The sequence below is a fragment of the Amblyomma mixtum genome, chromosome 3, assembly GCF_055824585.1.
Source record: "Amblyomma mixtum isolate Tamu chromosome 3, ASM5582458v1, whole genome shotgun sequence".
In the NCBI taxonomy this organism is placed as follows: Eukaryota; Metazoa; Arthropoda; class Arachnida; order Ixodida; family Ixodidae; genus Amblyomma; species Amblyomma mixtum.
This window is the reverse complement of record NC_143014.1, coordinates 150,392,818-150,406,373: the sequence shown is the minus strand read 5'-3', so window position 1 is coordinate 150,406,373 and position 13,556 is coordinate 150,392,818. Positions and strand designations below refer to the sequence as shown.

Sequence of the window (13,556 nt, the reverse complement as noted above, 5' to 3'; positions counted from 1 at the left end):
TAGCATTTGGGGCACTACTCGCAATTCACCACATGTACCAAGCTGGGACGCATGCAATGGCACTTGGCATCCTGCACCATCATCATCATCGTTATAAGAAAACGATGAATTAGAAAAGTTTGACAAACTGGGCCTTGAAATACAACGAAAAAATAATAGCGTAAATAGAATAGTGTAATGGAAGCTGCCGTCACCCCATTTCAATGACGATGCTCCAGTAAATCCCTTTTGCGCATCCGCCAACGAAACACGCAGTCGATGCCCGCGTTGTTTGTGTCGCCGGTGCTTAGCATCATTCGCTGCAAAAGATGGTATTGTATCACGGTGCGATCTGGCAATTTTATGGTCGTCGACTGCGCCGAGATAACTTGAACATGCACACATAACGCATGGACCCCCGGGCGGGTGCGCGTTATTTCGGCGACGGAAAAAAAAAATTATTTTCTCGACTAAAAAAGTGGAGGGTGGGTTCATTACGCGACTAAATACGTTAATTTTAGTAAGCTTTCTTTGATGCTGTTTCAAGTTATGCAGTGTATTTTCTTCTACACGGGCAGCTTTTAACTGTGCCTTCCTTTTCCCCTTGCAGGCAATGTCTACGTACGAAGAGGCCCACGGTTTCAGCATCAGAGGCAGCAACATGGCCATGCTTCAGCAGAAGCACATGCAGATGTAAGTTTTTCTTGAACAGTAGCATCAGTTGCGTGTGCTGTTTCTTTGCTCATTCTACTGTTCTTATTTATTTCAATGGCACTGCAATTTCTGGCAGGTGCTCTTGCATTTTTTTGGAATGTAAGGCTTTATGTTGATTAGAAAATTGCTGCCTGTAACAATTGAGCCCACTTACTGCAAGGTTTACCACTGCCACAACAGTAAAAACATATTTATTTTATGGTGCCTAAAAGATGCAAAGATGTTTTGGCAGTTGATGAAGCATCAGTAAAGTGACAGAAAAAGCTAAATATATTTTAGAGGTTTGTGGAAGAAGTTGCTGTGCATCACTTGGTTAGTTCTTCTGCTACATTAATCCAGTGTGCATGTATCCTCTAAATCAGCAACCAGATTAGTTCATCTCTTGTTGGCGCTATTACAGTTCAGAAACTCTTGTGCAGCACTGAAAAAGGAATCTGACTCAGAATGCCAGCATATGTTATACAGTATATTGTTTTTTACAGCTGTCAGTAAAGTTGATCATTGTGAAAATATCATTTGATTAGTGAATTTGTGCTGTGCACAATGTACAGTAGCCAACCGATTTTTCGACTTCAGTAATTCGGACTTGCACGATACAGCGGACTTATCTGAGGAACCGTCACGCGCCTTATCGGTACATGTTCACTACCGACATTTCGGACTCTGTGGAGTCCAGAAGTTAGATTTTCGAAGTGAAATAGACACCCACAATGCAGTGGAGATCTATTTTCAACTGAAAGTTCATTTTTTTGGCCTCGTATAGACAGGAGCTGGCACTGCTGTCACAAACAACCCATTCTCAGACGCCGGGAAAGCCGCCATCTTGGATTTAAGGGGGGACATGGGTCTTTGAGCATTTTTTTTATTTACAGGCCAAATGCAATGAAACTACACATTATGCAAAAAAACAGCGCGAACAAACGGGGACAAGACGAAGAATACACAGGAACAAGCGCTGTCCCCGTTTGTTCGCGCTGTTTTTTTGCGTAATGTATCACCAACTCGCCCGCTTAACTATCCTGTTGAAACTACACAGACATATTCAGTTTCTTCTGCTGATTTCAAATATGCAATAAGTTTATTTCTAGGCCAATTAGTTCCTGAGATATTAATATATATCATGCTATTGTCTGCTGAAACAATAGAAAAAAAATGGGCCACCAGAATGTTAATTTCAGTATGTAGGTAGGTACTACAATGTGTGAGGAATGCAACGCTGGAAGCAGTTTTCAGTTTTTTTGTCCGTGTGGACAAATGGGCTTATAGTTAGTTTCATGTGTGTCATGTGTTTTCTGGCACTCTATGTCTGGTTAACTCACTGGAAAACTAACTATTAAGCCCATTTGTGAACACAGACAAAAAACTGAAAACTGCTTCCAGCGTTGCATTCCTCACACATTCTAGTATCTATCCACATATTAAAATTAAATTTCTGGTGGCCCATTTTTTTTCTATTGTTTGAGCAGACAATGGCATGATATATATTAATATCTCAGGAACTAATTGCCCTAGAAATAACCAAATTGCATATTTGAAATCAGCAGAAAAAACTGAATCAGTCTGTGCAGTTTCATTGCATTTGGTCTGTAAATAAAAAAAAAATGCTCTAAGACCCATGTCCCCCCTTAAATAGTCAGCGGGTGCTGACGGGAGTGAATTGGAATTGGATGAGATGGCCTACTAAGAGTGCGTGATTGCGTTGAAAACGGGAAAGCTGGAGCGTTTGTCGCAGCCTGGACGACGCCACCTGTCAGGAGGGGCAGGAGGAGGGGGGTGCATTCGGAGGTGTTCACATTCGCTCACGTCTTCCCATGGGTTACTTCTCGGTCGTCGCGAGCTTTGTTGCACATGCTAACTGACTTCTTACTTCCCACGGCGTGAGCATTCATTCGTGTCGCGCTGTCTGGTATAGTGACGTGAGGTAGCGCAGGCATGACGAAAGCATGACTGTGGCTCGGATACAGTCTAATATCACTCGCAAGCGGAACTGGGAACAGTTTTTAAAGCCACTTTTTCGCAGAAAAGTTATTTTATTGAATTGTATGTATTTCTGGACTGTTCGATTATTCGGGCCATGTTCAACGTCCCGCCAAGTCTGAAAAATCGGTCAGCGACTGTATGTGGAAGTTTGTTGTAGAGAAAGGCTTCATGGATATGCTGTCAGATTCTTGGTCTGTGTCCAAGATTAATTGAAGAAATCAAAAGTTGATGTAAATTTCTCTCGTAATCCGGTGGCCTTCAGTTGTTAGGCCTGAAAGCTTGTGTTCTCATTTGGTGAAGGGTACATTTTCAAGCCACGAATGGTATAGCCAGCTGTGTAGAAACATGCCAGCACCGAAACTCTCTGCCAGTCCATTGGCAGTGCATGCATATTGCACAAAAGCATTCCATGCAAGCCAGCATGATAATAGTTCTGTGTATAATGCCCAGCCTGTTAGCAGTTAATTTGAATAGAGTGAACAGTTGGCTGTGCAGACTGAATTGTGCTTTACCCTTATAATCATTTTGAGGCATTGAGAAGATTCCTGGACATAAACACAACACAAAGCTAGGCTTTTAGGCTAGCTGTCTTGTGGCTCAATAGATCTGCATACTGTCCAATGTGTTCATTGCTTGTGGCTATATGTCGTGGCACCAGTTAATGCAGCTAACTCTGTACAGATGCTACAGGTAAACACCAAGACGAACCATCCCAACGTAAGCTAAATGCCCCTGTTTCATTGGTTTGCCTAGGAAGAGTGCATCTTGCAAAGACCAGCAGGCTAGATAAGCTCTAGAAATGTGATTCGCTAAAGCTGAAGAATGACAGGGTGTCTTTTTTTGATAGTAATACAGAGTATCTTTATTTTGTGCTGTTGCTCTGCAAAAATAGTTAACTTATTGTACAATCATAACGTGGTCTGTAGATCCTTTTTTTTTCTTGAATGAAATTTCATGATGAGGTATTCTCATGCTTTATTCTATAAAGCTGCAGTAACCAATTTGTAAGTGTGTTTTAGTTAAATGATGTCATTTGAGTGCATGCTAACTGGCACTGCATTCTTTTTACTAGTCCTTGAAAATTACTATAGTATTTTTTTCATATAATGGGTAAAAATCTTGACACTTTTTATATAATAATCTGTCGCTTCAGCTGTGTCATGAACTCTGATAGTGGTGTTGCAGAATGTGAGAACCAAAGTTCTAATAGTCCTCAAGAGGTGGACAACCAACTCCTGACCAGCTTTTCTAATTGTTCTGGCAAAATAAGGCTACAGTAGATTTCCTTTAAAAGGCAACTGTACAGGTTTTGGAATTCAACGAGCCTAAAGGGGTCGACAGTGCTAAAAGTACTGGTAAAACATGCCAAGCTAATGTGCAGTAGCATCTGAAATGGTGAGATATCACTGAATAAAGCTGTGGTGGCATTCAAGCTTTTCTGCACAGCACAGCACTGGGTGGGCAGTCTCAAGTCGACATCATCCGCGGTCAGCGTACATTTCTGGCGCAGAAATGCCGGCTCAAAAAAACAAAAAGTAACTCGACCTTTGGATAATTGCGGCATTTCTTCTGTTCCCCAGAAGTCCAAATTAATGAGTTTTTGCTACCATCATGCTATTTTTTGTAGCAAGTCGTGTCATGGATGGATTTCATTTTATTATTCATTTTGCATCACCACAGTACAGTACAGATTGCACACTGTTGTGCTATCTAGTCAAACTTATATTTCTATGCATGTCAAGTTTTCTTTTTGTATGGTGCTGAGCCAGTCTAGGTTTGCTTTTTTTTGGATGGAAAGACCGTAAACTATTAATGCGATAGTGTAGTGTTAAGGGCCCTGTTCAGTTCAGCAAAAAAACCCTGTGGCCCACTTGCCACCTGGATCACATGACCCTGTGACATCATCACAACCTGCCCACTGTGGCAAGTGGCAGTTAAGCTAATGATTGGCCACGAGAGGTTGCTCTGAAAGAGCAACCTGGGTCGCACAAGCTCCACCGGTGGCTTCGTTTGAAATAGCCGCTTGCCATGGCAGGCCCACATCACTTACAGTATGCTACCATCTCCGAGAAAAAGCTTTAAAATTATAGTCTAAAAGTTGGTTCTATTTTTGGCTTGTAAGGCTTAGGTAATCTGAACCTTTAAGATGGTTAAATTAGTGAAACTGCAAAAAAAAAAAAATATGAATAAAAATTTTGCCGAAATATAGGTGTAGCACCAGGTGTGATAAGTGCACTACAAACTAACTTGGGAGGCATGTAATGAGGACATTAAACTGTACACTTAACCACCGCAATTGCCACATCTCCATCTTTTTAGGATAACGCACCTCAGCTTAAAGTTTGTATCCGGCAGATTTCTTGCCCAAACAGTTGCCCATAGTTTAAAAAGTTACCGTTCATTTTCAGTTACCGTATAAACATGTGTAAGGGCCGCACTTTTTTCTAGATTTGGGGGCCAATTTTCGGGGTGCAGCCCATACACGCGATGTACAAAAAAAAATTTTTTTTTTAAAGTAAAAACACACTAATCGGGGAATGAGCAGCATCTATTATACTTTCATCGTCACTCGCTGAGTATTTCGACTGAGCTGGTGCTGAGCTGCGGTGCATGATCGTCCAAAAGAAGCCGCGCAGCATGTCCACTGTCAATGCGTAGCTGTTGTTCCGCACTTCCATCACAAAGCAGAGCAGCTCTTTTTCCGGTTCGGGAAATCTCGCACGGCTTGCCTCGGAAAGCGCGATTTTGAAGCGAAAAGCTTCACTAGGCTCGTCAACACTGCGCTTCGCGTGGGCCACCTCTGGGCGCCGCCGAGGCGCGCCCTTCCTGCTCCTCGCCACCCCCTCCGTTCTCCTCCTTGCCACCGGTTTACCCCTTGCCGCTGCTGCACGGTCTCCGCCGCAGTCCCAAGAGAAGGTTCTTTCGCAAGGCGTTGCGAGAACACACACGTGAGCGGCGGCGGCCGTAGAAGAGGCGCAGACATTCGCCATGGAAGGAAGAAAAGAAGACCCAGAAGTGGTAGCGAGGGAGTTGGCTCAAACTCTACACCGCTATCGTGGTGCTCCCAGTGCATTGCGCGTGAATTGCGACAGCCATGACATAAATATTTATTAGAAGACAAGTTATCTTTGCTTGCGTAACTATAGGATACATAAAAAAAATATTTCTTAAAAAATGGGTTTAAAGATTTGGAGCAAATGTCCAGATAACAAAAAACAAACATTCAACATGTCTAAAATACTGTTTATACTCATGTAAGGACTGCATTTTTTTTTTCCTCGGGGTTTTGACGGGGTGCGGCACTTACACGGGATTGGCATTTTTCCATGAAATTTTTCCGACTACGGCGCAGCCCTGATTATGCATTCTTTTTTATGCTGCGACACACATTTTTGGGATGAATTAGTGCATTCCTGGCGAACCCTTCTAGTAATAATGCGTAATGTATATAATGTGCGCCCGACAACTGGCACAAATCAGCCGCTAAAAGTAAAATAAGATGCTAGATCACTTGTGATAGTGAACCGGTAGCAATATTAGACCTTTGTAGTAAGCAGTGACTAAATTCAAAGCAGTTTCGCTGTGGCTTCGTTGCGAAGCATGCCAGGCCTAGCGAGCGACACTGGGCGAATGGCGCGCTAGTACAGCGCTCGAGCCTGGCAGGTGCCACAGCACTACAAAGACACGTGCCGCTAGCGTGGTTGCACCCCATTCTAGTTTTTGCGTAGCATAACGCTTTGTCCTTTCTGTTGCGTACACCGAGCACACAAGTCAAGTTAGCAGCGCTGCGGCATGTTCATGGTTCCAGGCAGAGTCCGGCGCGCAGGACGACTTATGCCTAGTCGCGCAAGCAGTTTTTTGATCCCGGCCGCGGCGGCTGAATTTCAATGAAGGCGAAATTCTAGAGGCCCGTGTACTGTGTGATGTCAGTGCACATTAAAGAACCCCAGGTGGTCGAAATTTCCGGAGCCCTCCACTACGGCGTCTCTCATAGCCTGAGTCGCTTTGGGACGTTAAACCCCATAAACCAAACCAAACCAGTTGGCTTCAGCTGCCTATTTTTGCCTGTTGGATCAGCCAAAGCTGTCTCTACGGGTCTGAGTCAGTCAGAAGATCCTCTCGCTGCTCATGACTAGGGCTGAAATGTGAGCTGAAGCACGCATTTGGTGGCACATCGAATAAGTAAAACTCGCCAACAAGCTGTTAAACGGCCAAACCAAGCCGCAAAATGGAAACTACACAATGCTTCACACAGCGCATGAGATGCACATCGCTCTCAGCAGGCCGTGTGCAGCGAGGGGGCTGGAAAATGGGGATCTGCAGTTGACCTTGGGGACTGTGTTGAGGTGCAGTGGCCCTTGCCCATTGCGCTTCCGGACATCGTTCACCGGGACCACGGTGTAAGACAATATTTAGGTGTTGACACTGCGCTCGACGGCGTGACCAGATCTTGTTTGCTGCTGTTCGTGCTTCTTTTGAACACAGACAGATGGCGCCACGCGATGCAGACTTGTCAAGTCTGAGCTTTGGCAGGGGTACTGCATGTGTTGTGGGATCATTTAGTGGCACGACGTGTACGTGTGCTTGTTTAAGTGCGGCAATTTTTACACTATTTCGTGTTGTACTTGCTGGAACTGCATGAATGGGTGGAACAGCAGCAAAGGACATGGCCATGTGGTCCTTGGAGCTCGTTATCCAAATACATTCATTGCAAGGCTTTTTCGTTCATCCGCATGACTGCCGAAAGCATGGTTAACTATTACGCTTCTTAAACTAAATGGTTGGCCTCAACATGCATGCTCCCACATTTGGGCCAAGGAGCTTATACAGTCCAACCTTGTTATAATGAAGTCGCATTTTGCGCGGAAATTCGTTTGTTATATCCAATATTCGTTATAAAAGTATGCACTCAAATTCCCGCAGAAAAGGTCGCTAATAAACCCAAGTAAAGAGTACTTTAAGATGGACAGCACAGGGTTGAAAAAATGCACTATTTTTTAATTTAACGCGTGGTATAAGCATATGAAACCTCGCCTTGCATTTTGTACTGGAAAGCAAGAGCGAACTCACAAATCGGGATGCATGGCCAGGTGCAAAAACTGATTTATTTAAAAAACGACGTAATCTCCGTTTGGCGGCACTTCACACTATTTGACAGGTTATATTTCTCAACGAAATCAACACAGAGCAGCGCTTTCCCGATGTCAGCTGATTTGGCCACGGGTAGGTTCTCGAGGTACCCCCTCAACTTCCTGGCCATGTCAGCGGCCTCGGCGCTGCTGAGAGCTCGCACTTCGCCATCTTCACATGCATCGCTGTTTCTAGCATCATCTGCAGAAACCACCTGATCAGCAATTTCTTGGTTGGTCAGTTCGGGCGCCACAGCCAAGTTGTCATCTGCACAGATGAATTCCTCGAACGTAACGTTCGGAACCGCCAGCTGACGCCATGTCGTCTCGCCGAAATTGTCCGCTTGCCTCCCAGTTGCATGCGGAAGCTTTCTGCCTACTTCTCGCAGTTCTCGGCGCCAACGGCTGCTTCTTCGCTAGACAAGACGGGGCAAACAATCCGATGGCGGTCATTAAATTGCTGCAGCCAGCCACTGCTTGCATGAAAGTCATTGTGGCCTCTGACGGAAGTGAGACTTCTCGCCTTCATTTGAAGGGCGGCACCAGACACAGGCAGGTTACGTGCTATAACGTCCTTGAACCATGCAAACAAGGTATCTTCAACATCCTGTCTTGCTGTCATTCTTCACAGCGCCTGCAGAGTGGGCGTTTGCAATCTTCTGCCTTGGGCTCAAGATAACCATCTTATCTAGATAGATAAGAGTGCTAGGTGCAACACCGAAGTCCGCGGCAAGGACTTTTCCTTGCGCCCGCCCGCTGTCAACTGCCCTGAATATCTTTATCTTCGTTTCAAGCGACACTGCTGTTTGTTAAGACGCGTTCCGCGACGGTGTCTACAGATTGAACTGCAGAGATAGCGCGTGCGGGTCGGAAATTGCGAAGGCGGGGGTAGCCGGGGAGCGGGCCTCGGTTCGATCACGTGCTAGGCAGCCGTTGATGCTAGATTCATTCGCACTCCCTAGATGGCGTCGCGTGCGGAAGCGCGGGTGATTCAAACACATTTTAGGTGCGTGCGCTTCAAAAGATCAACATTTAGCGTGTTTTGAGATTTTTTCCTACTTGTTTGCGCATTTTGAGCCCCGTGAATACAAAAACTGCTTCGTTATAACCGATACAGTGTCAAATTTTGAATTTTTCGTTTCGTTATACAGATAGAACTCCCTTAGAAATAAAGCATGTCCAACCAAACTTTTCTTTCACTTCGTTATATCCGATAATTCGTTGTATCCGTGTTTGTTATAACGAGGTTCGACTGTACACCTACATTCAAACATTGCTTGAACAGTGTAATCAACTGACGCTGTGGCGATATGACGCCCACTGACTTGAGTTCTTTGATGTGTACAGAAATCTCGAGGGCATTTGCGCATTTTGCCTGCATTACAAATACCATATTTACTCTCATAATGATCGCACCCATGAATTTTGTTGTCAAAATTCAATTTTTTTATTCCCCGCATAATGATCACACCCCGAACTTGCCGCTGCGATTTGTCATGTGCCAAGTCTAGCTGACGATCGTACTTGCCATCTGTCAGCACGTGCTGACGGCATGTGCAGATGACCATCTTGCTCTGTCGGCTGCTATTTTTGTTTTGATGTCCTGTACTGTTACAGCGGCAGCCGCCTGTTGGTTGACCTGCAATCATCCCACAGCAAACGCGTTCAGACGACGCATCACGGGCAGTCTAAACGTGGTTATGCTTAACTGTGGTTACCAAACTTAACTGCGGTTATCTCGAATCACGGTTCGCTGTTGTCACTAGGCTCGCCACCGTTCTGGGTTGCGGTGCAACAAACGAAATGACGCGGTGATCCAGAGCGAAGCGACATTTGCAAATATCTTGCAGCGCATTTGGTGCAGTGTCGAGAGTGCTGTCCGACGGCGCTGTCCAGTGGCAGCACTGCCTCCACAGCCGAATACATCGCCACGCCACCTGCAAGCCGATCGTGCCAAGGAAACATCTCTACAGTGGATCCCTGGCGGCAGCGTCAGAAAGCCGTGCTTTTCTTGTTCTCGTGAATAATAAGGCCTGGGATGCGGGAATGTCAAAAATGAGTCCTCCTTGAGGATTGCTGACCTGTATCGAGTTGCTCGTAGAAGTAATAACTGCGATGCAAGCTAGTTTGATGTTTGCAGCCGCGTAGTAGCTGCCGCCATTGCAGCGCGGCTGACCCGATCTGCTTGCACGCCAGCTCCGCTACTAAGGCGTCGCTGAAATCGCTCGTATATCTTTCTTTCAATATCAAACAGTGGGGTTATGGCAGTGCCATAAGTTGGTCAATTCAAAAGCGCCGTCCGCTGTGACTTCAGTGCGAAACAATTTAGGCCTAGCGATGACTAAAGAGTAGCACACCAGAGCGCCGTCGTCCGCCGTGCTTGTGGGCAGCACCATTGCAGTGAGCTCGCGGAATCCGGTGCTGCGAGCGTTGCAGACATGTAACCTACTTCAGCGATGTGTCAGGGGCCGGATATTTTTCAGCGTAACGGAGGTAAAATGCGTAGCTTGAGCACCGCGGGATGTTACTGCGCCTTCAGACGGGATCGAAGGCTGCATAAAAGCGCCTTCGAATGGCCTATTTTGATGCATTGCTCTTGAAACATGATTTAGTGCGAAGAAAGTACATTCTTGAAGCGGGCCAGCTCATGCGCTTTTTCGCACTCGGACGCCTACGCGCACTTTCTGTCCACAGACGCCGCCATCTTCTCGGTTAATGACTCAAAGCGAGGTCGCCAAGCTCGGTTCACAATAACCACGGTTAGTGCCGTAACCACGGTGTGGTCCACTGTGTGGACAGCAGTAACCACAGTTAGCGAAAACTGTGGTTAAGCGTGCCCGTGTGACAAGGGTATTATTAGTAGCTATTGTAAGAAGTCTGACTTGCAACTAGTTAACGTTTTTGGGGCTCAAAAATTTTTTTGAAGATAATTTACCCTGCGTAATGATTGCACCCCTAAATTTGCATGAATTATTTGGAAAAAAAAAGTGCGATCATTATGTAAGTAAATACGGTTGTGCCTCCAAAGGTGGGAATCGGCCCCGCACTCTCTTACTCTGTAGCAGAACTGAGCTGCTATGTGCGCTCATATCAGGAGTGAGAGGAAACCATCAGTGGGATGCTCTAGTGGCAACGTGCAATGTTTTAATGGCTAGTGCTGTGCGCTTTTGGCTAAGCGACGCGAAAATGATTTGTGAAAATGCACCTGGAATTCCTCTCGCCGAGCTCATCTTTTACGCCGACACCGACAATGCTGAGCGACTTATGATCTCAAGAAAAGCTAGACTGACATGCACGCAAAAAGATGAAATCCTTGAGGCTGTGAACTGAACTTGGTGGATGTTAGTTCTGAAGAATTGCAGTGCGTCTGCTAAAATGTCTACCATATAAACGCGTGTAAGGGTCACATCCCGTGTACAGGCCGCGTCCTGTTTTCCCGAAGGAAATATATATATATAAAAACAAAAGAACTGTATAAGGGCCACACCCAAACTTTCCACAGCCCACGCATGAATAGCCTTTGAAAAGCATGAGCCGTGGCCTCTGCGATCGGCTTCGGCTGCGAGCAACGGTGCGCTTGATTGCTGAGGCTCTTCAGAAAGTGAGGAGTTATACACATATTATAGGGAAGGTCCAGACCACCGTTATTAGCACCAATTTTTTTTGTTTTGAACATGGGATACCTTGGTGGTCAGAGCGCTTGGCTATTGTGCTGCAGAACTCTGGTTCAGTCCCGGCTGCGGTGACCCTGTTTCAATGGAGTTGAAATGCAAAAGATGTCCCTGTGCTGTGCAGTGTCACCACACATTAAAGAATCCCAGGTGGTCTAATTTAATATGGAGCCTTGCACCGCAGCCTTCCTCATATAGCGCACATGTCGCTTCGTAATGGTAAACTGCACAATTCTTATTTATTAATCCACTGCGACCGAGGTGGTCGAAATTTCCGGAGCCCTTCACTACAGCGTCCCTCATAGCCAGAGTCGCTTTGGGATGTTCAACCACCATAAACGATGAATAGCGATTTTGTGCAACAAACAAATTTAGTACAACAGCCTTACTGGGAGATGTGATTTCGGGTGTTCACAAGATTAGACACAAAATACATTTATTCGCACTTGATAGGCAATTTCTGGGTAGCCAGAAGGCCAAACCGGGCAGCAGTTTTGACAGTAGCTGTCTCCTATGGACGATGACTACGTAGACTTTGCGGAAACGTGGATTCACTCAATGCCGAACTGGTGACTACATAACAGACATGGTCTTTCGGTTGCAATACCCTATCTGGTCTGGGGATTACCCTGCGCCACAGGTCCAGGCAAATTCACCACAGTGGCTCAGTGGTGTTGGTGCTCTCAATCCCAACCGTGGTGGTCGCACTTTAGTGTAGGTGAAATGCTAGAGGCCCGTGTACTGTGAGATGTTAGTGCACGTTAAAGAACCCCAGGAGGTCAAAATTATCCGCAGCCCTCCCCTACGGTGTCCTTGTAGCCTGAGTTGCTTTGAGACGTTAAACCAAACAGGTCCAGGTGAGCATGCACCAAAGGAGCGGCATTCAATCAACACAAGTTTGCTAGCCCGAACTGCAGTTGGGTACAAAGCATGCATTGACCATAATCGCGCAGAGTCTGCTTTTGGACCCGGCTGGGCTTCACAGGTATGCCGCAACAACCAACTCATCACAGCTACCAAGCGCATAGGCCGCGACGACCGTCCACGGGCTCGGAAAGCACCACCACGGGAGCTTGCGCAATGATCTCCGCGGGAGGTACCAAGCCGCAACACAAAAGCCTAGTTTTAGAAGAACTTGTTTGTGCATGGTGCCCACCGCAGTGTAGAAGGAGATAATCTAACGTTCACGCATTGAGATCCACTCGGGCAAGACAAAGCATAGACAAACACAACTTGAACCGCTACTGAAAGCCGTGCATGCAGCTTAGCTGCGTCCGCTGTTCCTGGTTGGTCCACATGGCCCAGCGCCCCCAAGCTGCTGCAGTTGGTGCAGGTACTAGAGCATGAACATTATCTGTGCGTGCTGTCTGTTGTGGCAGGAGCATCAACACCTAAATACTACAATCTTGCACCGTGACCGGGAGGCATACCCGAGTTTCGGCAAAAATTGTTGCACCCGTGCGCCGAAGGGGACAAATTGTCGGGAGAAACACTCTTTATGGGCCCCGCACAAGAAGGGAAGATTTGTGTGCTCTTTCTACCACATCGAATAGTTATGGAAGTGTCAATTGCCTCTCCCTATTGGTTTTTAATTGCGAAGTAGCCAGTGACGTTTATTTCTGGTTCGTTATATGATACTGCTGGAAATTTTTACTTCGTTATAACGAGAGTAGAATCTCGGTGATGCGATGCTCGCGGGCTTACGAAAAAGTTTGCATTTCCAAACGAACAAAATTTGTGTGCAGAAGTGTATAAAATGCATTCAAGCCGATCTGTTTACGGCTTACGGGATTTATTCATGGCCGTGCAGCCACAGCACGACTGGCGATCACGACGTTGGTGTGCAGCGGGTCGCACACTGCCGCTCACTGCTCACGATGCATACCGCACAATTAGCGATCGCGATGTCAGCGATGTGCGGGCAGCACTTAGTGCTCAAGAGTGCGTTCGTGGCTCATGCATTGGATCATCTGTAGTGATGCAGGAGAGCGTTCGGAACATCCGGAATTCTGCTCATTGTGCACAGTGTACTCTGGCCGGTGTATGCTACGAATTTCTGTCATTGCAAAATTCGTATCAACTG

The 13,556-nt window shown here is 46.2% G+C and overlaps 1 protein-coding gene across 2 annotated transcripts in view; it reads left to right on the top strand.

Moving 5' to 3' along the window:
- The window catches only part of LOC149352360 (dnaJ homolog subfamily B member 14), a 41,272-nt gene that overhangs the window by 15,352 nt on the left and 12,364 nt on the right, over window positions 1-13,556 (top strand). Inside the window, exons 5-6 of one of the 2 annotated variants that reach the window (XM_089581527.1) lie at window positions 590-672; window positions 3,355-3,390. In XM_089581527.1, coding sequence (XP_089437653.1) covers window positions 590-672; window positions 3,355-3,390 — 119 coding nt within the window. The remainder of the gene's footprint in view (window positions 1-589; window positions 673-3,354; window positions 3,391-13,556) is intronic. The other variant, XM_089581528.1, reaches the window with a different exon arrangement.